The following is a 26,711-nucleotide window of genomic DNA, read 5'->3' on the forward strand; positions in this document are numbered from 1 at the left end:
GTTTTTTCATTTATGGCGAGCATTATCTGTTACTGCCTATAACTCTTAAGTTTGACTGATTCCCTAATATTTTATTGCTATGGGGATAAATACACCCGACTTGGATTACCCTCATTTAGAATTAAGTCTGCTTTTGAACTATTAAACAGCAGACTGAGACAAGCATCTAAGTGTGTTAAGTAAAAAGCCCTTGGGTGAAAAGGTCAAAAAGCTAAGACGGGATGAGGTGGGGCTATTTTCTCTTTATTTGCGTTTTCTGATGTAAACAGTTTTTTCAGACATGCAGTTGCTTGCATTGTTTTCTTTTGTTCAGGTCCTTTGTCCAGTTTTCTTCTGCAGGGTTTGAGGGTTTCCCCATTTTCCTTTAATTAGAAACAACCTGCCATGGGCCTCCTCTCTTCCCCACACGCCCGGTGAGTTCCCTGGGTGTGAAAAGCCACTTTCCCAGGTGCAATCTCTGCACGTCGTCTCGGACTCCTCCTAGATGTCACCAGCCTGCAAGGGCGCGGGAGGTGCGCCGTTTTCACCTCCGCGGCTCCTGCGCACGCGCAACCCGCCGGCCTCCCGGCCTCTCACAAAGGTGGCTCTCGGGGCCGGCCGGAAGTGGACGCGCCGCGGCCAGGGCTGGGTAGTGTGCACTACATTTCCCGAAAGGCTAAGGGGCGCGATGCCAGCGGTGGCTAAGTTGAACCGCCGCGGACTACACTTCCCGACGCGACACGCGAGGCGTTGCCAGCGGCGGCTGAGGTAAACGGCTGCGGACTACTCTTCCCGACGCGCAGCGCGAGGCGCCGCCGGCGGCCGGCCGAGGGCGGGCCGACGCGGGAAGCTCCGGACGTGAGGCATGAGCGGCGCCCTCCCTCGGCCCGCGCGCGTCCTGCTGCCTCCCCGAGCGAGGGTCGCGCGGCGCGGGGCCTAGCGGCGGGCATCTCGAGCCCTCGGCGTGCGCAGGGGCTGCTGCGGCCGCGCCGGGCGCCGGCGAGGGCGGCGGCCACCATGGAGGTGAGCGGGCCGGAAGACGACCCCTTCCTGTCGCAGCTGCACCAGGTGCAGTGCCCCGTGTGCCAGCAGATGATGCCCGCCGCGCACATCAACTCGCACCTGGACCGCTGTCTGCTGCTCAACCCCGCGGGGCACGCGGAGCCCTCGGCCGGGCCGCACCGCGCCGGCGAGCGGGCCAAGGGGCTCTCGCCGCCCAGCGCCAAGAGGCGGCGGCTCTCCGAGAGCTCGGCGCTGAAGCAGCCGGCCACCCCGACGGCGGCGGAGAGCAGCGAGGGCGAGGGCGAGGAGGGCGACGACGGCGGCGAGACCGAGAGCCGGGAGAGCTACGACGCGCCGCCCACGCCCAGCGGCGCCCGCCTCATCCCCGACTTCCCAGTGGCCCGCTCCAGCAGTCCCGGGAGGAAGGGCTCGGGAAAGAGGCCGGCGGCCGCGGCCGCGGCGGCGGGCAGCGCGTCTCCGCGGAGCTGGGACGAGGCGGAGGCGCAAGAGGAGGAAGAGGCGGTGGGCGACGGCGATGGCGACGGGGACGCCGATGCGGACGGCGAGGACGACCCGGGCCACTGGGATGCGGACGCCGCCGACGCCGCCGCCTTCGGGGCCAGCGGTGGGGGCCGCCCGCACGCCCGGGCGCTGGCGGCGGAGGAGATTCGGCAGATGCTGGAGGGCAAGCCGCTGGCCGACAAGATGCGTCCCGACACGCTGCAGGACTACATCGGGCAGAGCAGAGCCGTGGGGCAGGAGACGCTGCTCCGGTCCCTCCTGGAGACGAACGAAATCCCCTCCCTCATCCTGTGGGGACCGCCGGGCTGCGGCAAGGTGAGTGCCGCCTTGGCAGGAGGGTTCCGAGTGTCGATCTCTACGGGTCGGGCGTGGATCTAACGGTCAGAGGCGGTCGCCGAAGAACCCGCGCGTCCACCCTGGATGTTGAGGCCTGAGGGCAGGGCCTCAGATACTATCTGAGCCGGGCCCGCGCCTGGTCCACAGGTGGAGTTAGTGATGGGTGTGAAAAAGCCACACCGCGCCAGATTTGTAAGACGCGTTTTCCGGTCATTGCCAAATGAAGATGTCCGAATTCATAGGTTTGCAAAAATATTTGGACTCTTAGATTTGAGCTATCTCAGTGTTCCAGGTGTGCCTCGACCCTCCCATTAATAACCCAATTCTCAAGCAAATGACATGCTGCAAATTGCAAAGGAACATTTGTATATTCGATTTGGAGGTATATGGGTTTAGCTTTGGGGGGGGGATCAAAAATTTTTCTGTTTCGATTGTGTTTCTCTTCCCGCCCTCTAGCTGTTGGTTTATTTTTAACAGATTGGTGTTTATGTATCCTTGAGAATGTACTTATTTACCAAGTCTAATATGAAAAGTCTTTTCCCTTTCCAAGTCGTTTTATCTAGCATTTCCATAACTGTCCTCACCATGCTTTCTGCTTTAGAGAAGAAACATCAATGCATTTTGATGTCCACTTGTATGTACCTTGTTAGAAATTGGCTTATGTCCAGAGGAAGGTGGTTCAGATATTGGGGTCTAGAAAAGGTGTCATTGGAGAACACTTGAGAAACAGAGGCAGAGTTAAGCAAAACAGAAGACTAAGAGGTGTTTAAATATATGATTTTTTTTTTTCCTATCCACAGGAAGAGAGAGGAGGATGAGCAGCAGTGAGTGAAAGGCAAAATTCAGTATCAGAATGTAAAGGAACCCTCTTAGCTTTGTGATTCACACTCCTTAGTTAGTATGCAAGGGCTTTAATGATTTTTTTCCCAGTTTTTCTTTCTGACTTCGTCTCCAACTTAATCACACCTTCCTTTGCTACGGTTCCTGGAATGCATCTGGCTCATTTTGTGCCTTATTGTTCACTTCTATCCCAAATAATTTACCCAGAGGGAGATTTAGTTGCTACCCTATTTAGGAGATTGAGCAAGAGCATTATTAATAATTGTTTGTGAAATCTTTACATAAGGTCATGAGAATGGCTAATCAGCTGTTGGCAGACTAGATGGCAAGAAAAACCTCCAGAGGAAAATGAGTGGGGTGAACTAATAAAAGACGCCATGCAGAAGATGTGATGGGCTGCTCAGCATCGTGGTTGGTGGTCACAAGCCTAGGCATATGTGGTGTGGAAGCCCATAGGCTGGGATTTGATGAAACAGCAGCCACAGTAATTTAATGATACACTACAAATTTTAGAAAATAAAATGTACCTTCCCATTCATTCAGTATCGAATTTGTCCCTCTCATTAAACACTTTTTCTTTATTTTCATTCTTATTATTATACTTTTCTGTGAACAATAATAATGATATTAATAACAGTATATGCAATTTTATGGAACACCTGGTACGTACCAGGCACTAAACTGTGGTTTCCTTGGATCTCACCATTGTCTTCTCATAACTACTAACATGGTCAAAGTGCTATTGTTTAGTCTACTTCTAGAGCAGACATTCAGAGGTGGCAGTATGCAGTCATCGTTAATGCTAGGTAGTTGTCATTGGTCTTTCAGTTCAAAGGCTCACTCCTTTTCCAAGCTGCACTGGTGAGCCTCCAGTTGTAGAATTGAGTGATTCTGTGGTTCTGCACTCCATTTCTACAACTAGTCCTTCAATAGCAGTGCTTTCTTGGCTGGAAGAGGTCACAGCTGTCACTCGGGCTCTGCTAAATCAAGACAGCCGCTCTTTATGGGGATTCCAAAGATCTTAGAGTCCCCAAAAAAGGAATCAAACAGGGTTAGATATAAAGGAGAAAAGGTCAGGATTAGCCTAAGGTTTAGCTACTTTCCTGTTTTATTTTTAACTGTCTTTTTTTTTTTTTAATTTTTAAAAATGTGCTCTGGTATTTCAGATTGCATCTGTGCTGCTGAGCATTCTTTAGAGTTCAAGTTGCTTGGTAAATAGTGCTGATGCTGCTTGTGTTAGTGCCCATGGGTGCTTTTCTCTCTGTGTCTGATCAGCTTTCCAAACTCTGTGTCATATTTTCTAGACCACTCTGGCTCACATCATAGCCAACAACAGCAAGAAACATAGCATAAGATTTGTGACATTGTCTGCAACAAATGCCAAGACAAATGATGTGCGAGATGTCATAAAACAAGCTCAAAATGAAAAGAGCTTTTTCAAAAGGAAAACCATCCTTTTTATTGATGAGATTCATCGGTTCAATAAATCTCAGCAGGTATATTAACTTCCTTCTACCTCTTGGTCATTGTGAACATTACAGTGAATATAAAGTATGTGAGATTACTTTGAAAAACATAAAGCACTATTGCAAATATAAGAATTACTGTTATTATCTGTTGTTATAACAGATAATATATATATATAATATATATATCTGTAAACAACATTTTCACTACAAAGCTCATATAACCAAGTGATAAAAATGGAAAGAGAGAGGAACAACTATCCTAGTATATTTCTGTGCATAAAGAGGTATAGATTGTCAGCCCATCTCCTTTGAGCCTTTTTCCCCACTTTTTCTTAGTGTTTTTTGGTGACAAGAAAATGCTTTCTGTCTGATAAATGAAATTATTAATATGGTCCTGAGTTATACTGTATCAGAAAAACAGCTTACCAAGTTCCTCATTTTTACAGATTTTTGGATCTCAATATTAAGAGTCCTTAAGAAATTTAACTTGATTTTAAGATCCTTATTTTAATATTTTTAAAGTTCTTTCCTGTATAGTGTTACTTTTTTATTTTTAAAATTAAAGAGCGTTTTCTGTGACCTCAGAGTTTCAGCCGGGTGAATGTTATAAGATCTAATCACTACTACTTATTTAATGGCTTTCTGAGATAAAAGTAAAATTACAGTTTATTTGTATAAAAAAAGTCAAGCCACTGTTGTATTTTTGTAAATAAACATTAACTTTTTTCTTGCAGTACTTTTTTCTCTGATATATTTTGTTAAAGCTTTTTAATCAGAGACAGAAATATTTTATAAAACCTTACTAAGCTCTTGTTCCTGATCTGAATCTCTTATTTTTTTATTTTTTTTTTAATCTGAATCTCTTTTTAAATAGACTCTTCAGAGTTCTGACAGGATGTTATCGCTTTCAGTTTCATTAGACTATTAACTCATCTGAGCATTTCTTCCCTATAAGACAATGTCCAGTGGTTACATATTCACCAATGCATATTTACCAAGTTTGTTAGGAAGAATGGCTGTTATGACCGAGTACTCCAGAGGAAAATTTTACAAATACTAATGTTGTTGTGTGTTCTCAAACTCGAATAGCCACCTGCCCGTTGGGATAGAAGCCTTAGGATAGAAGATAATTTTCTAAGTAAAAAAATCATTTATCTTGAAACTACATTAGAATTGTACTTTGAGGTTTAGTGTACCAGCAAGAGGCCAGGTTCAGACATTCACATTGCAAAAGGTGTGTTTTTGGCTTAAAAAGCGTGAGTTGCACTCACCCAACAGTGCATCCACATCGAATGAATATAAAGCTGTTGTTCCTGAACTCAAAACTAGGAAAAGGAAGGAATGGCCAACTTACATAGGATTCTGCAGGTTGTTGGCTGGAATCAATTTCTTCTGTTTTCCTCCCATGATTAGGACACTTTCCTTCCTCACGTGGAATGTGGGACGATCACTCTGATTGGGGCTACCACGGAGAACCCTTCCTTCCAGGTCAATGCTGCTCTCCTAAGCCGCTGTCGGGTTATTGTTCTTGAGAAGCTTCCTGTAGAGGCAATGGTGACTATTTTAATGCGAGCAATCAACTCACTGGGAATCCACGTCCTAGACTCCAGCCGTCCCACTGACCCTCTGAGCCACAGCAGTAACAGCACTTCAGAGTAAGTTGACTGTGGGCAGTATCCCGGGGGCACACACCTCTCAGAGAATCCCCTGGCAGAGAGCCAGAAAGGGCTGGACGGCAGTAAGGAGAGGGCAGGGACAGAGAAGAAATGTTGATCTAGTAACGAAAATAGGAGTGGAAGAAAGTGCTCAATTGTACCAAGTGTATCTCTGCAAATGTTTCCTTTCTTTTAAGATGGATTTTATAGCCCTGTAAGGGGTGCATCTAATTTTTCAAGCTTTAACATTGTTTTGCGTGTTTTTTCAGTCCTTGGGTATTTTCATTTGTGCTTAGGGATTTTTTTTTTTTTTAATAAGACTTGGAAGACTATGGGAAGCCTTACTGATTATTTTCTTTCATCAAATAGGCTTGACCTACAAATCTTTCTCGAGATTTATATTCAGATTCCCAATTTTTTTTTCCTGAAGTTTACTCCTCTTTTAGAAATATTAACTATAAATTAATGTGAATGTTACCATAACAATTTTTAAATCTTTTTAAAATTATTTTGCACATTTTAAAAGTGAAGCTCAATTCTGTAAAAGTAAAGAAACTTTACCTGAAAATGACATATTAAAAGCTCTCTCATTCCTTTTGGCATTCTGTTTCTGTATCATGAATACTGTGTAAGTTCATTAATACCAGAGTATATATGAAGTTATATGTAATCAGTTAGTTTACTTGGGTTAGAGGTTTTCTTTATATTCGAATATATTCTTCAGATATTGTTTATTCATATGTCAACTGAAGTAACGCAGTGGAACAAAATCTGGTGTGATGAGAGACTAATGCCTGCTTCTTCATGCTGTGGACCCCACAGCTGCTGGTGCCTGCCCCGAGGCCAAGTTCTGGAGCCACTCTTCTGTGAGGATTAAAGTACAAGACATAGTTTTAGGTTCAGGGTTTAGGTTTCAAAATTCTCTCCCTATGTGTCTGGCCTCTCCCATTTACCCCTGTCTCATGTTGGAGGAATTATGCTGTGGCTCATGAAAGCCTTGAAACATGGCCAAGTACTCCCAGGTGCAATGGAGTCCCATCAGTTTAGGGTAGAGTTGTGATGGCATAGCCATCAAAATCGTGGCTTAAAAGAAACACAGAACCTGCTGGTATCAGTTAAGTATATTCATACTTAGAACCCTTTGTGTGCTGGGCACTTGTCGGGGTCAAAAGGGGCTACATACAGCCAGCCCTCACATTTAGTATAACTGTCCTGTAAACAACATTTTCACTACAAAGCTCATATAACCAAGTGATAAAAATGGAAAGAGAGAGGAACAACTATCCTAGTATATTTCTGTGTACTAGTTATCATAATATATCTACTACGTATTCTGCATTTTTATTAATTAGGGTAGTTTTATTGATTTCATTCAGGTCATGATTTCATGGAATTGTTATTCAGATATCCTCAGGTTTTTTCTCTCCAATCACTACCATGCCAAAATTAGGTGAAATGAGAAAGACAGTGGAAGAATCGTGGAGCTCATTTTAAAAAGGATTTCCGCATTTTAACCAGATCTCCGAATCATTTGCATGCATATTAAAATTTGAAAGGATAAGTGAAAGAATTAAGATTTCTCTATTACTAAGACTACGAGCCTGATACAAAAGTGAGCCAATGATTCTTAATCTGCTAAAACTATATTTCAGTCAAAGAAAACCTGCCATGTACAATAGATTGTTTGCTTTTTCCACCATCACTCATTTGGAGTTGATCCTAATTATTTTTATTCACTTATTATTATTCTTAGCTTATTTTTATTCACTTGTTTCCTTTCTAATTCCCATCCTTCCCCTTCCTGGGAGGGCTAAGAGCATAAGAACTTGTCCTCCTTGTTCATATTTCCAGCATAGTGCCTAGTATATACATGCTTAGTAAATGGTTTGTGAATGAATAAATTCTAACTTTCAATTTGAGAGAAATCGTTTAATTTTTAATTTTTGGATCATCCAGCATAAGGGATGATTGCCTCACAGCCTGGATGTCAAGAACCTTTTTATTTAATACTACTGCCTCAGCAAACAATGAAATCAAAGATTATTAAGCTTAGTTAATTGATTTACTTGTTAGCAATTCTGAAAAGAAAGTTAAGTTGGGAGATGCCATAGGCCGCAGAAAGAACTCTTATATTATAAGTGATTTCCTAACTGAAGCACCTGATCACTCCAGTGGAGAATTAAAAACAGGTGTTGTTTTCTTTCAATTTTAGGTAAAATTGTACTTCCACATCTATTGACTGGCTTCAAATGTATATACATTCTTGTGAACATAAATTGGGTTTGGTAACACTAATCTAGCTGGAAGGAACGACTTTAAACCCCAAATAATTACTTCTCTGGGAAGCCCTGAGTGCATTTGTAGTCTTGTGTTTTGGTGCCCTAGTTTACGGAGAAATCTAGACTACCACTGTGCATGAGAGTAGCTGAGCAAGTACTGGTCTGGAAACTAGTAGAGCTGATTGCTAGACCATTGTTGGTTTTTCTTGAATTGTGAATTCTCATCTAGTATATGTTTGTACATGACAGATTCTTGTGAGAGTGAGATAGAAGTGTTCTTTTTAAATTTTTCTTTCCGTATTTATTTCTTGAGCATTAATTGAAGGCCCCACATATAACAGGCATTGGCTGAATGTTGAAAAGTGCATTCCTGTCCGTTTAGAGAGCTTAGTATATGATAAGGAGATAAGGTGAGTAAGTGGGCTTCCGGGGACGTGCTACGATTGAATTATGACCAAAGAATAATAGGGGATAGAGGAGAGGCATCTAGAATATGTGAAATCAGATATCTCACCTGATACATGAGGGGATGCTGAGTTGAATTTTGAAGAATAAGCAGAATTTAACTAGATGAAATGGAAAGTTCATTTGGCAAGGGAATATAGCACCTGAAAGTCAAGGTGGTAATAAATAGTATGATCCACTCATTATAGCTGAGTGGAAGAGTGGGCATGAGGAAGTGGTGGGCAGTGAAGCCAGGGAGGAAGGCAGAGCCAGATTATGAAAGACCTGTGTGCTAAGGTAAGGTAAGTGATGTGGAGAGCTATGGGAAACCATAGAAAGATTTTAAGCAAGAGAGTGACATATCAGCTCTACATTTTAGGAAGATTGAGAATAGCATTGGAGAGATGGTAGGTTGGAGGGGCTTCCCTGCCCCTCACCAGAGATCAGGAAGATCAGTTAGGAAGCTGTTACAGTGGTGCCGAAGATAAGTGACAAATGCAAGTGACTTGAACAAAAGCCAGAGCTGCTCAGAGAAGTTGGAAAGTCAGGTTGATAGGCCTGGGTGTGAGGAGGGAGGAAAAAGGATTGTCTAAGATGACTCTCATACCAGGTAACTAGGCAAATAATTACACTTCTGGCAAGAATGGTATGAGGAAGAGGAGCAGAGGAGGTGTGGAGTTCAGTTCGGGACTTATTCAGCTTGTAGGGCCTCTGGATGATTCATATGAAGAGGTTTTCTAGGCAGTTAGATAAAGAACTCAGGAGAGCAGCAGAGTTGTTTGAGTCTGAGATTTGGAAGCCACCAGCACTTCAGAGAACATACAGTCCCATTTGTTTGAGTAGGAGAACTGAATGGAGCCAGGAAGTAAGGGTAGTAAGTTGGAGACCTGTCAGCATTTGTTGTGTAGGAGAAAGACAAAAGTTTAGAAAGGTAGGAAAACCAGAAGGATGCTCCGCAGAGAAGAGCTTCAGCAAGCCAGGAGTATTCAACGCTTTTGAGCCAAACTTAGGATTCAGTTTGGCTGCATATATTGGGAAAAAAATCAAATTAACTGCCATAAACAAGATAGAACTTTCCTTTTCATGTTAAAGAGTCCGAAGATAGACAAGTATAAAAAATGCAGCTGCTAGTCAGCCTCATGGTATCATCAGGGACCCAGACCCTTATCTTTCTGCTCTACCACCTTCAGTGCATGGCTTCTACCTCATGCCCCAAGGTGGCTACTGGAGCTCTAGCCATCATATTTGCCTTGCAGGAAACAGGAAGGAAGAAGAGTCAAAGAAGAGCATCTTCCCCATCCCCACTCCCCTATTTTCCACTTCACAGCTTTAGTGAGACATTTGCAAAGTGTAATACTCTGTACTCAATTGTGATTTTATTGTGAAGAGAAAGATAGAGGTAAGCTGGTGATTTATGTTGAATTATCCATACCATAGTTCTTTTGGTCTGTTTGGGTAATCGGCAGTTTTATTGTATTTTACTAAGTACCATGGTCACATGGTACAAACAGTGAAGCGTGTTTTCTGTGCCTTGGGTTAATTTTGTAGACCAAGCGGGGGAAAAATCCATGGTCTGTCATCCAATGAACTTGTGCTGCTGGTGATGAGAAAGTGAACTAGTGTTGTCATTCTGAGAACTTGCTGCTTTGAAGGATTATAGATTCCAGATAAGACATATGCGTGTTCAGAAACCCCCTAAAGAATCTATTGTTTGTGGGCTAGATAACAGTGCATTTATTTGTGGGTATGAGGAGAATAAAGTGAGGAGCCATGATTGCCCTGTCACTGTCTAATGAGGCAGTTCCGACAGTTGCTTCGAAGTTATAATGGCTCTGTCCTTCTGAATTGAGGGTGCTATGGCTTGACTCTGAGACTGGGGCTTTTCTGTAATTACCAGAAGAGAGCCCGCACAAGCTGGCTGTAGGTTTGTTGGGCTAGGTTTTATTACTTAATATTATTAATATTATTACCTGCCTTTCATAAATAATCTTTTTCTAACACTAAATGAGAGAAAGGTAGTGGACCACAGAATAGAAAGTATTGATCAGAATGAGTTGTGGATTTAGTTAAGAGTGGATTTTAATAATTCTCCTTAAAAATGGTTTGGTGTAAAGAAAAAGAGGTATATAAGCATATGTTATAGAAATGATGAAAAAAATAATGAAAATAATGTCAACCGGAAACACCGATCAATCTCATTGATCTTGTATGTTTCCTGTTACTGCCGTCACAAATTATGGGTATCCCTACTTTTTGAAATCCACATTATACCACTTCACATTCACAATAGACCTACATTAGTAGGTCATGAAAGAAATCAGAAGAGGATTTTCCCTCTTACCAAAGGGGAGGAAAAGGCAAAAAGCAAAAACAGCATTCTGCACTTGTTTTTCAGTGAGTCCTTTAAAGAGGCAGTACCACCTAGCAAGTAGAGTGCCACCACCCAGCTCCTTCCCCGTGAACTACATTCAGCCTCTCAAATCAGGCCACCATAGCTTTGGACCATGTCTGTGAGCATATGCTTTTTATCTTAATTTATTTTGTGCACCTGTTAGCAAGATGTCTCCTAAGATCTCAGAAAAGCCTGAGAGAGGTCACTTTTTAGATCTGGGAACACTTAAAAAAAAGAAACAAACAAAAAAACTCCATTGTAAATTAATTAATGTTAACTGCCTTTTCATGTTATGCTATTTTGGCTTGCAAAAGGTTTTAAGGGAACCCTCTATTTGCAGCTGGAGCTTCTGGTGGCTTCTGGCATTCCTTGGTTTGTGGCAGGATCACTCCAGTGTCTGCCTCCGTCTTCACATGGCTGTCTCTGTGCCTCTGTTTTCTCTTACTGTCTCCTATGAGAACATTTAGGATTAAGGTTAACACTAAATCCAGGGTGATCTCATCTTGAAATCCTTAATGTGGCTAAATTCACAGGTTCCGGGACTAGGATTTAGGTACATCTTTGGAGGCCAATGTTCACCCTACCATTCTCTACCAGGTATAAGGTATGGTGTAATTGGAAAAGATGTGTGCTGCCATGGGATTAAACACAAACAGGGCATCATCTGTGAAGCTGATGTTCTCTCTTTTTGGGGAAAATAGTTTTGTTTTGGTTTGTATTATTTTTAGTCTGGTTAGCTTTGAAGATTTGCAGTTCTAGAGAGTATGTTGCTGAAGAGGCTAATTAGGATGATTCTCTTCGATATAGGTATCCCTACCTACTTGTATTAGATGAGGAAATCTGAGGCACAAAAAGGCATAACAGTATGTTCAAGCCCACCCAGCTTGACTGTAGGAGGGCTGGATTCTGAGGCACGTTTCTAGCCATAGGCATACCTCAGACATAATTTGGGTTTGGTTTTCCACCATTGCAATAAAGTGAGTCATATGAGTTTTTGGTTTCCCAGTGAATATAAAAATTAGGTTTACACTGTAGTGTGTTAAATATGCAACAGCATTATGTCTAAAAAATCAACGTGCATACCTTAATTTAAAAATAACTTTACTGGGCACCTGGGTGGCTCAGTGGGTTAAGCCGCTGCCTTCGGCTCAGGTCATGATCTCAGGGTCCTGGGATCGAGGCCCACATCGGGCTCTCTGCTCAGCAGGGAGCCTGCTTCCCTCTCTCTCTCTCTGCCTGCCTCTCCATCTACTTGTGATTTCTCTCTGTCAAATAAATAAATAAAATCTTTAAAAAATAATAAAAAATAAAAATAACTTTACTGTTAGGGCGCCTGGGTGGCTCAGTGGGTTAAGCCGCTGCCTTCGGCTCAGGTCATGATCTCAGGGTCCTGGGATCGAGTCCCGCATCGGGCTCTCTGCTCGGCAGGGAGCCTGCTTCCTCCTCTCTCTCTCTGCCTGCCTCTCTGCCTATTTGTAATCTCTGTCTGTCAAATAAAATAAATAAAATCTTTAAAAAAAAAAAAAAAAAATAACTTTACTGTTAAAAAATGCTAACATCATTTGAACGTCTGCAAGTCTTGATCTTTTTGCTGGTGGATGGTCTTGCCTTGATATTGATGGCTGCTGACTGATCAGGGCGGTGGTTGCTAAAGGTTGAGTTGCTGTGGCAACCTTGTTAAAATAAACAACAGTGAAGTTTGCCACAATCAGTTGTTCTTTTCACAATTTCTCTGTAGCTTGTGATGCTGTCTGATAGCATTTTACCTACAGTAGAACTTCTTCCAAAACTAGAGTCCATCCTCTTACCCCCTGCCACTGCTTGATCAACTAAGTTATGTCATATCTGTATCCTCTGTTGTCATCTCAACAGTCTTCATGGTCTCTTCACCGGTAGGTGCCATCTCAGGAAACCACTTTCTTTGCTCACTCAAAAGAAGGAACTCCTCAGCATTCAAGTTTTATCTCAAGGCTGCAGCAATTTAGTCACATCTTTAAACCCCACTTTTAAGTCTAGTTCTCTTGTTATTGCCACCACATCTGCAGTTCCCCCAGTGAAGTCCTGAACCACTCAAAGTCATCCACAAGGACTGGAATCAGCTTCTCCCAGTGTCCTGTTCATGTTGATATTTTCATCTCTTCCCATGAATCACAGATGTTCTTAATGGCATCTAGCCTTATAAGATTTATTTCTGAAATAATAAGACTTGAAATGTTGAAATGACTCCTTGATCCATTAGTCACAGAATGGATGTTGTGTTGGCAGGCATTAATCTCTTTATACATCTCCATCATAACTTTAGGAAGACCAGGTGCATTGTCAACAAGCAGGAATATTTTGAAAAGAATCTTTTTTTTCTGAGCAGTAAGTCTCCACAGTGGGCTTAAAATACTCAGTAAACCAAATTGTCAACAGACATGTGGTCATCTAGGCTTTGTTCTTCCATGTATGAAGCACAGGCAGAGTAGATTTAGCGTAATTCTTAAGGGCCCTGGGATTTTCAAAAGAATAAAGGAGCATTGCCTTCAACTTCCGCTGCATTGGCCCCTACCAGGCGAGTCAAATCACCCTGGTTTTAAAGGCAGGCTTTGGCTTCTCTCTACCAACAAAAGTCCTAGATGATACCCTCTTCTAATAGAAAATGGTTTTGTTTACATTGAAAATACACTCTTCAGTGCCGCCTCCTTCGTCAGGGACCCTAGCTAGATGTTCTGGATGGTTTGCTGCAGCTTCTCCATCAGCACTGGCTGCTTCATCTTGTGCCCTGATGTCATGGCGATGGCTTCATGCCTTAAACCTCAGGAACCAACCTCTGCTAGCTTCAGATTTTCCTTTTTCAGCCTCCTCACTTCTCTCAGCCTTCACAGAATTGAAGAGAGTTTCCATTGCATTCTTAACTTGGCTGTTTGGTGCAAGAGGCTTTTCACCTGTCTTGACTTTCACTGTGCCTTCCTCACCAAGCTTAATCATTTCCAGTTTTTAAAATGCCAGACATGCAACTCTCCTTTTCATTTGAATGTTGAGAGACCACTGTAGGGTTATTAATTGGCCTGATTTCAATATGGTTGTATCTCAGGGAATAGAGGAACCTGAGGCGGGGGTGGGGAGAGAGATGGGAATAGTTGGTTGGTAAAGCAATCAGAACACAAATATTTGTCAGTCAATAAGAGTTCTCTGTTTTGTGGTTTGTGGTGCCCCAAAACAATTAGAATAGTAACATCAAGGATCACTGATCATAGTTCATCATAACAAATAATGAAAAGTTCAAAGTGTTTCAAGAATTACCAAAACAGGGCGCCTGGGTGGTTCAGTCAGTTAAGGTTCTGCCTTCGGCTCAGGTCATGATCACAGGTTCCTGGGATCGAGCCTCTGCACCTTCCTGCAGAGCAGGAAGCCTGCTTCTCCCTCTCTTACTCTCCTTGCTTGTGTTCCCTTTCTCTCTGTATCTCTCTCTGTCAAATAAATAAATAAAATATTTTTTAAAAAAATAATTACCAAAACAATGGCCTGGAGACACAAAATGAGCAAATGCTATTGGAAAAATGGCCCTGATAGATTTGCGTACTGCAGGCTTGCCACAGACCTTCAATTTGTAAAAAAAAAAAATAATAATAATAATAATGTCTGTGAATTGCAATAAAACAAAGCAAGGTAAGGGAGATGTGCCTATTCTCAGTTGAGAAGGGATCTAGGTACCAAGTTAAGCAAGTTACTCGCTTTCACTTAGAACCAGGTTAAAATGCTACTGGGAAAGATTAACATTGGACTCTTTCTCTGTGTTTCTTCATTAAGAACGATACTTTTAATTTGTAAAGGATTAGGAACAAAAGATTCCCATCTATAGCAGTATTACCTTTTAACCACATTTGCACATCACATTTTACCAGGAATACGTTTTGAAAATATAGTTGACCCATGAACAACGTGGGTTGGAACTGGCTGGGTCCACTTATACACAGATTTCTTACAGAACAATACTGTAAATGGATATTCTCTTATTTTCTTGATAACTTTTCTTTAGCTTATTAAGATTATAGCATGTAGTAGGGGTAACATACAAAATATGTGTTAATTGACTTGTTATTGGTAAGGTTCTGTCAATAGTAGGCTATTGATCGTCACGTTTTAGGGGAATCAGAAATTTTATGTGAATTTTTGACTGTGTTGGGGGTCATTACCCCTAACCCCACATTGTGGAAGGGTCAGATCTGCAGGTACCCAGAGTCTGTCCCTGGAGGTTTTAGTATCAGTAAATCTGTGATTAGATATACACATCTATATTTTAGGATAATTCTCTGTAATCTGATACATATCCTTGGTTGAGGACCACTGTTAAGCAGTTGTTACCCTGACCATGGAGTGTTCCTTTTCTTTAGTGAAAGAGATTCATAGAGTATAGTTTTGTAATTTATGGAGAGAGAATTTAATTGAGCCATACATATTTTTTTATTCTGCTATAAAATAACAAGTACATTTTCACTTATTTTCACTCCTCTTCCAACTTAAACAGCTCACCATATAAAAAGAATTCTCCAAATCCCAGTATCCTCCACCACAAAAACAGTATGCAGAAGGATTCAGGCCCTTGGAAATAAAAAGGAAAGGAAGAAGCTGTCCTTACAGCATGCTTCCCATATTCCTGTTAAGACCAGAGCATTTCTGTTCAGTTGGAGAAACAAGGCTAAGTCTTTGATTTCTTCATCCAGTAACTGGGAGTATGATCTTTTCAAATGCACTTATTTTATCTATTTTTTATTTTCTATAGTTTATGCTTAAATTTCAAAATAATGTCTCTGGACTGGGAGCGCTCTTCCAAGATTATTTGTGCAATAGTTACTGTTTCCTAAGGGGTTTTGCAAATACCAATATAATATTCCTTATTTTATTGCTGTCGGCGTGAACATTCATGTGCTCCCTCTTCTAAGATCTCAAGATATTTTAACACATTTTATTACTTTTCAGAACCGAGGTAGTGTAAATTTGGGTTCAGGATATATTGGAGAATAGATAACCTTTTGAACATTCTGTACAGTGTTCTTAATAGCAAAATTTCATTTGGTAAGTTGCTTGTGTGACAATTGTGAGGGCCATCAGCAGTCACCTTTTATTACTTGAACAGAGTTGCTGACAGATTCATCTGTGTTTAAAAATACTCAATTCTGGACAGGGTTAAAATTTGGAGTGTGGATCATATCAAGGGGGAGGAAGTATGGAACATTGGGAACTTGGGTGAAAGCTCTCAGCTCTGGTTTTATTGTGGCAGCTGTCCCACTCCCTGTGACTCCAAACCTGATAAAAAGGACAACAATAGAATAATTCATACCTTGGTTAAGAGTTTAAAAACTGAAGGAAAGATTCTATTTTCTGACCCATAAAATACCCACTTAAAGGCTTATTTAAATTTATATTTACTTAAATTTATAAACGTTGTGCTGTTTATAAGTCTATGGCATGGTCTGCTAGTTGGCTTCTCTCAGATATTAAAGCCTACTCACTGACTTTTTATGAGGACCAATGGAAATGAGGGCATAGAGTCAATGCTCGGGTGTATAAGGACACTTGTCTTTTTTCTGTCCCAAAAGCACTTCATGCTGCTAAATACTTACAGTGGACAAGTTCATAGAAAGGGGATATATGCCAAAGTACTGACATTAAGGAAGGACAGCAGTAGGTGATTTTTGCCCCTATGTGTCTATTTTCCAATTTTTATATAATACACACTTTGTTTAGAAAAGTAATATTCAGAGAGTTCTGAATATTATTTAATTGTTAAGGATGCAACTATATATAGTAAGATCCGAATTTTGTTTTAAAAATTAGATGTAAGGTTGATGGTTCCATGGTTGGCTGGATCATAAAGGAAATTTAACAAATGACCCAGTAGCTATTGTTATCTTTAGGTGGCACAGAAAATGATGTCTTTTTGTTTTTTTAATGTTTTCCCATATGTTATAATTATTAAAAAATAAACATTTCACTGAGATTGTGGGGAGAATTGAATTTAGTCCATTCATTGTACAGATATCAAATGCCTATTCTCTCCCAGGCACTAGGGGTATAAAAAAGGAATAAAACATAATTCCTATTCTTGAGATCTCCACATTTAGTGGGGATGGAGAGATGACAAATTTGATCAACAAATGGCCCCACTCCTGTGATGGCTTAGTCAGTTAGGATTGATTAGGTCTCCTACTTTACTCCTTTTTTCTTCCTGCAAATGATCCCATAGGGTCTTTGTTGCTAGGAAGCTTTCCAGGGAGATGGAAGGCTTTGCTTTTATTAGTTCTGGAGCTGAAATGAGGTGTTCAGGCACCATCTCTACCCACTTCCACCCTCCCCATACACATACATGTGTGCACACGCATGCACACAACTCCGATAACATACGGTAACCAAGCCCCTGGAGTGCCCTTCCCTTTCAGGCACTTCGGTTGCTACCGCACCCCCTCTGACGTTAGTCCCTCCTAATACATTTTCTTGAGTAGGTGTTATCTGTCATTTTCTTCCAAATCATCTAGAATCTGCTAAACAATATCTGTTTGCAGAATGCTTCATCAGCTTTACATAGTGCCAGTGATGTCGGTTTGGTGTGTGTTGTGAGTATCTATCTGGTCAAGAAGGGAGGAGGATGGGCTTCTAAACTGTAACCATGGTTTTCGGGGGCAGGCAGCTGTCAGGAGGAGTGTGATAAGAGGACCATTCATTATCGGCTATGAGAAAACAGGTGCCTTTTGTGTAGTGATAGATGAGAAACTGGAAGTCTTGATTTGGTAAATAAGGGGCGGGATGAGGCAGTCTTTAAGATGTTAGAAACAAGAGGCACCTGGGTGGCTCAGTCAATTAAGCCTCTGCCTTCAGCTCAGGTCAAGATCTCAGGGTGCTGGGATCAAGCCCCATGTCCGGCTAATGCTCAGCTGGGAGTCTGTTTCTCTGTTTCCCTCTGACACCCCCACCTGCCTTCTTGTGCTTGCTCTTTCTCTATCTCAAACAAATAAGATCTTTTTTAAAAAAAGCAAGATGTTAGAAACAAATCTGTTAGTGAATGAAAAGCAAATTGGTGTGAGTTCAAGTTACTCACTAAAGCCGAGTAGCGGGTGGGTGTATGGTATGGAATTACGCAGAGACAGGCTGGGATCCCCTTCATGGACTGGACCCTCACCGCCCTGCCTTGGCCCAACACCATTGGTGCCTGTGCTTTGTTTTCTAGGTAGCTGATGAGGACGGTCCCAGTCAGCTTATTAATTAATAGAGACATTTTCAGCTGAAGGTTGGCAGTGACATGGTGAGCTTAACTCTGAAGAATTATATTTTGCTTTGCGAATGTGCAGCTAGCAGCTAGACAAGAATAGTAAGACACCTCTAAGTAACTATATGTGTGAGATATTTTATCTAACTAGACTAGAAATAGAAAAGTTTGCTGAATTAGACTTGAGAACAATCCTAATAGGTCCACATTTGGAAATGTGATGGTGGGTGACTTATCTCAGGTCTTACAGCCAAGTTTTGTCAGAGTCTTCTAATGGATACCCAGACTAGTGACGTCTCCACTACTCTGTGCAGCCTTTATGTGATTAATACCTTCTTGGGAACATGCCTCAGGCCAAAATCCCAGAGGCTTGCTCCTCGGCCCCGTGTGTCTAGAGTAACTGGGGACCCAGGTTGTTTGTAAAATGAGGGACATTAACTGCATGATGCAATCCTGGCCCTTTCCTGTTTGGGAAGTGGTCTGAGCGTACCTATCTCGTCAGGATGTGCACTGTGTTTGACGTATGTTTTCTGTATACTATAATGAAGCCCAAGTATTTCTATAGTTTTCACTCTAGTAGGATAGAACCAGAGAAGCCATGTATCTTTCCATGCCTCCTTCATGCATGCTTATGGGTGTGTGCTTATACAGCAGAATAATCTCAGGACTCTCAAAATAATCTTATGACTCCCAGTCTTGATAATGCTTCACCATATTGACAACATGAGTTAGGGAGAAAAGGTAGAAGCATTGAACCTACAGTAGCTTTTTAGTGACCTTGCTGAGAGCCGCTCTGTAAAGGTGCTACAGAACAACAAGTGTCAGATATGAAAGTGGAGGTAACTAACCCTGTTTGTGTTACAGGCCATCCGTGTTCATAGAGGATAAAGCAGTAGACACCCTGGCTTATCTTAGTGATGGGGATGCTCGAGCTGGATTGAATGGACTACAGCTGGCAGTGCTGGCCAGGTTAAGCTCTAGGAAGATGTTCTGTAAGAAAAGTGGGCAAACCTATTCTCCCAGTAGAGTTCTGATCACTGAAAATGATGTGAAGGAAGGTCTCCAGCGATCTCATATTTTATATGACCGAGCAGGTAAGTAACAGAAAGTGAAAAGAGGGGAACTTTAATGAAATAAGTTGTATCTACACATTCCCATCCTAGACTTCTGGCTTCAGCTGAGTTCAGAACATGAACCTCATTCTCAGTTGGATCTCCATATTGGTAATTGAATTAAACCTCCAACTCAGAGCCTGTTCAAAGACCTAGCTTCCTGATTGATCTTTCTTGTGAGAGGCACAGAGCAGAAGCTATCCTGATAACTGAGAGGAGTTTTCGTGTTAAAATTGCAGGCTTCAGACCTGCTTTGTAAGGTAGGTAGGTATTTTTTCCATTACTCTCTGTAGTGCCTTTTAAGATAAAAACATTTTGAAAGCCCCTACGTTCACAGTTGACAGTAATTTTTGTGATCATTTATAATGGCAATAATAACAAGACTTTTGCAATAAGTGACTTAGTTCTATTAGTTTAATGAGAAGTAAAGTCCATAATTTCTAGAGTCCCAACTAAAAATGAAGTTTATGTGGACCTGGATGTGATGTTTTTGGTTGTGGTAGCTTTTTTAAACAATTTTTCTGCATACACCGGTACTTTTGTAGAACTGCGTTTACAGGTAACATTTAAAATAGACTCTTACTAGATCCGTGATCCAGCAATATTAAATGTCATAAGCACAGCACAGTTGTATCTTTTTATATAAGGGATGGGTGGTGAAGATTAGCATATGGTAGATTAGGCTGGACTCTGGGACTTGAGTATTTGTGATTCTGGATAGAGAATCTGCAGTAACTGGAATCCCATACCTCTAAAAGTAATGCAAGAAATGGAAGCTGATCATTAAACATTCCAGATATCACATAGCACCTTGTCTACAATATTCTGAAATGCTTTTTGATGATGGAGAATATGTCTTACTGGTTAGAGCAGTGGGGTGGAGGAGCTTAAGAATGACTTTGGGTTCTGGACATTACCTCCTGATGAGCAGAACACTGACTTTGGACAAGTGGCAGAAGCTCTTCAGCCTTAGTGTGCCTCAACTGATTGGGAGCTGGGTGCATGGGAATACTAATAAGTACTATGGACACATTAGTTAGGGACTTATTAGAGGCATTTAACAAACAGTCCTGTCTCCTCTCTGATGTGAACATGCTTCTCAGCAAGACTTCTCCTAGCACAACCCAAAGATCTCCGGTGGCCAGCTGTCTGTGCTCCTGAATGTCATGGGATGCTGGGAAAGTCTGAAAAGTAAAGTGTTCTAGACACAGAGCTTTGCTTTCTTTTGGCCAAATACAAGAATGGGGGATATGAACAAAATTTAAAATTTTAAGAGGTAAAAATATTCCCACATGCTGGGTTCTCCATCGTTTTGGGGGGTTCCAGCAACAGGTATTGTTCTCCCTTATACGTGGCCTAAAGGAGACTCTTCATTTTGACTAGATGAACTGGAACTGTTCTTTCACGTTTTATCAGACTGTCATTTAAAAATCAAAAGGGTACCATTTATCATAACATTAGTTAACATTGAATATTGGAGCATTTTATATATGTTGTTCCTTTTTTTTAAGTCTTAAAATAACCTTAGGAGGTAGTTATTAATAGTATCTCCATTTTATAGATAAAAAGCTTGCCTTAGTTCACAAAGCAAGTGATAAAGCTCATTCTCAATCACAGGTATAAGACTAGTTCCTAGGACTACGTCCTTCCCCACTGGCGGTGCTGCCTCCGTGCCAGCCCCGGCCTGACATCACCAGTTTCCCGCTAGAGCATGTTCATCACACACAGTCACACACACTTACGTGAGTACACTCACAGACACCCATATGCACACAGTGGATATCAGACATGTCTAGTCCTAGGATTTCTACTTCTCGAGGCTCACATTCCATCCAAGGGAGCCATGCGCCGTGGGAATCACTTTCTCTATAGCTCTGCACTACCTGTGGAAGAGCTGGGGACAGTGGAGGCTGCCTGGTGTCAGGCCTTGAGAACCCACACATTCTACAAGTCCTATGCTTACTGTGACTGTGGCCCGCCCTGCCGCTACCCCACTGGAGTGTAGCAGCACAACCGTCAATCTATAGATACTCATAAATACAGTTCAGATCCTAGAGAATTGTTCTTTTCCAAGCTGTGTTCCATAAATAGGGATGATAGAAGCATTGCCCTGGAAACCTGCTAGCTTATACTCCTGGGCCTTTTTATAACTCTGGTGAGACAAAAATCCCCAGCCCCAAGATTTTAATTATTTCATGTCTTCTAGTATATAGTTACCCACTTCTAGGATCCATTAACTAGCTCACATATTTAGGTATCAGAGTGAAGAAATTTCTAAATGAACACAGTTTCTCTGCCTTGCATTGAGGTCAGGGTTCTATATAAATAATGTTAAAATTTTAAGTTAAAAAATTTTATATGATCAAAGCAAAAATGGAAGCTAGCGTAGAGTAACATCTAACACTTCCATGTTTCTGTAGTGCTTACTCCATACCAGGCATACATTATTTAAGACTCAGAACCCTAAAAGCCAGCTAGTCTTTAATCCCCACTTTACAAATGAACTGCCCGAGGCAAAGAGAGGATCAGTAACATGTTCTTAGTCACGTAGCTAATAAGTTGGGTGCTCACATCCAGGCTACCTCGCTTTAGAGCCCATGCTCTTCCCTGTTAATTAGCCTCTCATCTTTGACCTGCAGTAAAGGTATGAGTCAGTGAGCAAGTTTGTCAGGGAGATTGATTGCCACCTCATTTACGTTTCACAGAAAGTGGTGCGAAGCAGCTTCTTTCATCTCCCACGTATCTGCAAGGTGGCCAGGCCTGTGACTGGGGCCAGGACCTTGTGGTTTTCACCCAGAACCCTTTCCCACCCAGTCTCCTTGACAATGTGACTTAGCTAGGAAGCCCAGAGATAGATGGCAAGTCCATTTGTCCACAGGAATCTGCTGGCTGGACTAAAAACCACTGATCCGCCCTCTGCCTGAATGGGAGGTGTTTGGGCCCCTACAGTCAGCCTCCTGGGTCTTTCCTCCCTGACAAGCCAGCGTCTTGTCTCATGCTGTCTTCAGAGGAAGGCCAAAGACGGTCCTACCAGCATGGTCAGCTGGGGGGGACTTGCCCCTGGGGCCCCAATGCTGTGCAGAGTAGATCATGGATTCTCTGTCCACCTTGGCGCTTCCCTGGAAGGACTAATGCAAATAAGAATTCCCCTGCCTTTTTTATGAAGTGACTATTCTCTCCTCACACTTAGGGAAGAGTTGATGGTCAGAAAATCCTGAAAATTCTCTTCTTAATTATGTTTTTTTTTAAAGCATATTTCACTGATTTGTTTACATGTGAATCCTGGGTGAAAAGTGGGGGGAACCCAAGTGGTGAGTGGGGGGCTATAGTGCTTTCAAGGTGAGAGCTCTTAGTCCATGTTTCAGCCCTTCTGAGATCCTGCCACATGAATGTCCCTGTACCAGATTTAAGCGACCACAGCCTTTAGATACCAGAAAGACAGCTGGAAAGGACTTAAAAACCCCTCTGAGGAACAGAGGGGCCATCTGCAACAGCTGTCCTTGTCATTGGCTCTCCACCCTCATGTCTCCAACCAGGCCCGGGGACAGTTCCTCAAAGTGACAGTGGGGGCACATGGAAACAATATCAGATTAGTTCCCTCCACCTCTCATTGTGGCAATCCGCAGAGGTCCAGGAGAACCAGCTCTCCATGTGCTGCTCTCCTTGTCCCCAACCCAGGCCTCTGCTCGTGTTCCGCACGGGCAGCACAGGTACTCCAGCAGCCTCCTGCGCTGAGGCTGACCGGGTTATGAGACAAGCCCACAGACCCCAGAGGGAGCTCCTCTGGTCTCCAGCATCCTGCACTGGTGCCATTGCCTCCTGCTGCTGAGCAGCTTGAGGATAGCAGTCAGACTTCACTTTCCCCAGGCTTTCCTAAGTCCCTTATTCAGGCTTCCTTAAAATCAACCAAGTGGAACAAACCTATGGCTTAGATGACCCTCCTATGGGCTCTGTGGATTTCCTCTTCTGCCCATAATCGAGCACGTGCTTTTTGTGTTACCTAGGAGAAGAGCATTACAACTGCATCTCTGCGCTTCATAAGTCCATGCGGGGCTCAGACCAGAGTGCCTCCCTCTACTGGCTCGCGCGCATGCTTGAAGGAGGAGAGGACCCGCTCTATGTGGCAAGGAGGCTGGTGAGGTTTGCCAGTGAGGACATAGGTGAGTGTTCTGGGAAGGACCAGACCCTGGTGTTCACCAGAGTGTGGCTTTTTATGTATGGGAGCCGGGGAAGGGGGCATTCAGAAATGCTGACCACTTTGGAGCCTAGGAATTTCATGGGACCATGTGGACAGGTAAGGAGAAGAGAAGATAAATAGGAACTGACTGGTTTATTTCTTGGCATCGTGTATGTGCTTTTGAGTGGTTATTTTCTGAAGAAGTCATCATTATCTGTTTCCTCTTCAGTAGTGCTTTTCCTAACATGGGTATTGAAATAGAAGAAATGTTTTAAATGCTTTGCAGTCATGTTCAGGTTTCATTGGACAGCTCCTGAAATAAAAAGGGAAGATTCTGGACACTATATAATGAAAAACATTAGGAAAACATTTCTTTGATATAGTAAATGTTTTGTTTTTAATGTGTCTGTCCTTGTGACTGTCTGTATGGCCTTAGCCCCTCATGTTTGTCATTCACACTCTCATATTTTTCCTACTAGATGTAGTTTTTATCCATGAAGAAACCATTCTTGACACCACTCAGTAAATATTTCTCAAATAAATTAATGAGATCAGAGGAGAATCTGTTCTGATAAATGGGATTTTTCTGGTCAGTAACATCTACAGGCAGTGGTGATCTCTGGTCGCATCAGCTCATAGACAGGTCTGGGTGGGAGTGTGCATTATGACTTAAACTTTCCTTTGTCTTTCCGTGTGTGTGACAGGTCTGGCAGACCCTTCTGCATTAACACAAGCAGTTGCTGCCTACCAAGGCTGTCATTTTATAGGCATGCCCGAATGTGAGGTAAAGTAATCAGCCCAGTTCTTCGCAAATCACTTCCTTTCTCTTGTGCCATATCCCTTTGTGGATTTGAACATATGTCCTGCCATCACCTTTGATGTACAGGCCCACCAAAGAAGCTGCTTGGCTTTTCAACTCCCTTTTTAGAAGCTTACACTCTAGAGGGGAGACCTTATGTATAAACAAGGTCATGTTTTGAAACTTTTCTGTAGTTGTGGTTTCAAAGGAAGTGCTCAGCCCTTTCCTGGGGCAGAAGTATTGAAAGTGCTGAACAGGAAGTTTCTCTAAGTTCACTCATAACCAGCAGCTTCATATTTATGTTTTATATGTTGGGGTTTTAAGAAAAAAAATCATTTAATAAAAATTCTTCTCTTTAACAAAAAAAAAAAGAAAGAAATCTTTTTCATCCTCTTACCTCCTATAGGAATTCCTTCTCTCCATCATAACTGGTTATTTTGGCTGTAGGTAGAAAAGGAGGATAATAAAAGCATAGTGAGAATCGTTTCCGAATTAAGTAGGGATGTCATAAAATAGTCTATAGGACAGAAACTTTCTGGCACCTTCAGTAATGTTTTCTTTTTGTCCTAGGTGCTTCTGGCCCAGTGTGTAGTCTATTTTGCCAGAGCCCCGAAGTCCATTGAGGTGTACAGCGCCTACAACAACGTCAAAGCATGCCTGCGAAACCACCAGGGGCCCCTGCCCCCCGTCCCACTGCACCTGAGGAACGCGCCCACCAGGCTGATGAAGGATTTGGGCTACGGCAAGGGCTACAAGTACAATCCCATGTACAGTGAGCCTGTGGATCAGGAATACCTGCCGGAGGAATTGAGAGGAGTCGACTTCTTTAAGCAAAGGCGGTGCTGACTTTCGTAGGCTCTGATAGCAGTGGGATGTGTCTGTTTTTTAAGGAGAGCGAGAGTAACAGAGTTGTGGAGTCAGTTGCCCGTGGAAGTTAAACGAGACCAACATTTTGTGCCAGAAATGTCAGAGTTCCTTAGGTGGAGGCACACGTACTTCAGCTAAATGTGTAACATTGAAATTGTGTTCATTTGCACTCTGTGCAACGGTTATGCTTATGAAAATATCTGGCAGCTTTGTGCAATGAATTAATGTTATAAGGAATTATCTATTTTGTCATAGTATTTAAGTCATAATGTCATTTCAGAATTCAGTTCTGTAGGATTTTTTTTTCTTTAAAAGATGTATATTCAGGGTAGTTTGAATTGGTAAAAAAAAATGTAATTGTGATTTAATACTGCATAGTGTTTTGGGTATTTTTTTTATATGCAAAGGTCTTATGAGCCAATAAAACTATTTCAAAGTACTCTTCAGTTCTTTCACGTCTCTCCCACCTGGGGTCCTAGCTGCCAATATCGGTCACCCTCACATGTTGGTAGGTAAATACTGTGAAAGAAAAATGCCTGTAGGTGAGAAGATTGGAAGCTTAATGAGAAGCCTGTGGATCTTTGTAAAAATCCATTTTAAGTTTTAAAGGAATATGCTAGAGTTGTAAATGGCTTATGAAAGAATCCAGTAGTTTCTTCTTCCTCCAGTTTCTTCTTGCAGCTCCATGTTTCTAAATGAGGCATTCCTATTTTACTTTTGTGATTTCCTAAGCGTAAATACCACACACGTGCGCGCACACACACGGCTTTGATTCCTTTGCAGCTGTTTCTAATTCTTCCCAAACTACTTAATAGTCATCCACAAGAATCGTCCCTTCAAGTAATCAGTCAGTTCTGTTTCTTTCTCCCTCTCCCCCAACCTGGTGTGATCCCTCCAGGAATGCACTTCCTTCTGTCCAACCGCTGCACAGCTGATGTCCAGGGACTCCGCTGCCTTTCTCCTACACGAGGATTCCTGTTTTCTCCATAGTATACCAGCCGTCTCGGCTCATCCCCGCATTTCTGTCCAACATAGGCTTTACGAGTTTGAGCAGGCTGGAGCGACAGTGACGCACTCAGCAGGCCTGGTGTGTTAACTCCCCTCCTCTGTCTGGGCATCTCCCTTGTACCTGCCTCACGTGTTCTAGTTGTGGGGTCCAATGCTTGCCTTTTTCTCCTGAGGGGATCCACATGCTTTAAGAGCTTTATGGAACACGGATGCATGGGAGGCAAAATACTTCTAGCTGTTAAGAGTCTAAAAATACCTTTATTCTACCTTTATTCTACCTTCAGACTTACCTGATAGTTTGGGAATAAATTCTAGGTTGGAAATTACATGTCAGTTGTCTTCCTCTTTCCCATGTTGCTATAGAGAAATTTGAAGACATTCTGATTTGTGACCTCAGCAAGCTGATAGAATCTTCTCTCTTTGATCCTAGTTTTTAAAAAGCTCACAGTGATTTTACCAGGTGCTGAGTGCATCCTTTCAGTCTAGAAATTCATGTCTTTCAGTTTGGGGAAAGTTTCTTTATTCATTTACTAAGTGTTGGGTACTTGCCTCATGCTAAGCACTCTTGGGAACACATCAGCTAA

The 26,711-nt window shown here is 42.3% G+C and overlaps 1 protein-coding gene and 1 long non-coding RNA gene across 3 annotated transcripts; one reads left to right on the forward strand and one right to left on the reverse strand.

The window, feature by feature from the left end:
• Nucleotides 1-736: 736 nt before the first annotated feature.
• Nucleotides 737-25,558, forward strand: WRNIP1 (WRN helicase interacting protein 1). Of its 2 annotated transcripts, XM_059179112.1 has the most exons (7): nt 755-1,818; nt 3,984-4,175; nt 5,562-5,803; nt 19,029-19,258; nt 23,281-23,436; nt 24,158-24,237; nt 24,823-25,558. In XM_059179112.1, exons 1-7 carry the CDS (start codon nt 997-999, stop codon nt 25,096-25,098), a joined length of 1,998 nt encoding a protein of 665 aa, XP_059035095.1. In that variant the 5' UTR covers nt 755-996; the 3' UTR covers nt 25,099-25,558. The 2 variants fall into 2 exon arrangements, with proteins under 2 accessions (XP_059035097.1, XP_059035095.1); XM_059179114.1 differs by lacking the exon at nt 24,158-24,237 and having other exon boundaries at nt 737-1,818; nt 24,823-25,024.
• On the reverse strand, nt 23,582-26,495 carry LOC131834453 (uncharacterized). The gene is made up of 3 exons (XR_009354880.1): nt 26,418-26,495; nt 24,650-24,693; nt 23,582-23,766 (listed from the first exon to the last, which is right to left on the reverse strand). It is a non-coding gene; the product is annotated as an uncharacterized LOC131834453 (long non-coding RNA).
• Between the last annotated feature and the right edge of the window lie 216 nt (nt 26,496-26,711).

The sequence above is a fragment of the Mustela lutreola genome, chromosome 6, assembly GCF_030435805.1.
Source record: "Mustela lutreola isolate mMusLut2 chromosome 6, mMusLut2.pri, whole genome shotgun sequence".
In the NCBI taxonomy this organism is placed as follows: Eukaryota; Metazoa; Chordata; class Mammalia; order Carnivora; family Mustelidae; genus Mustela; species Mustela lutreola.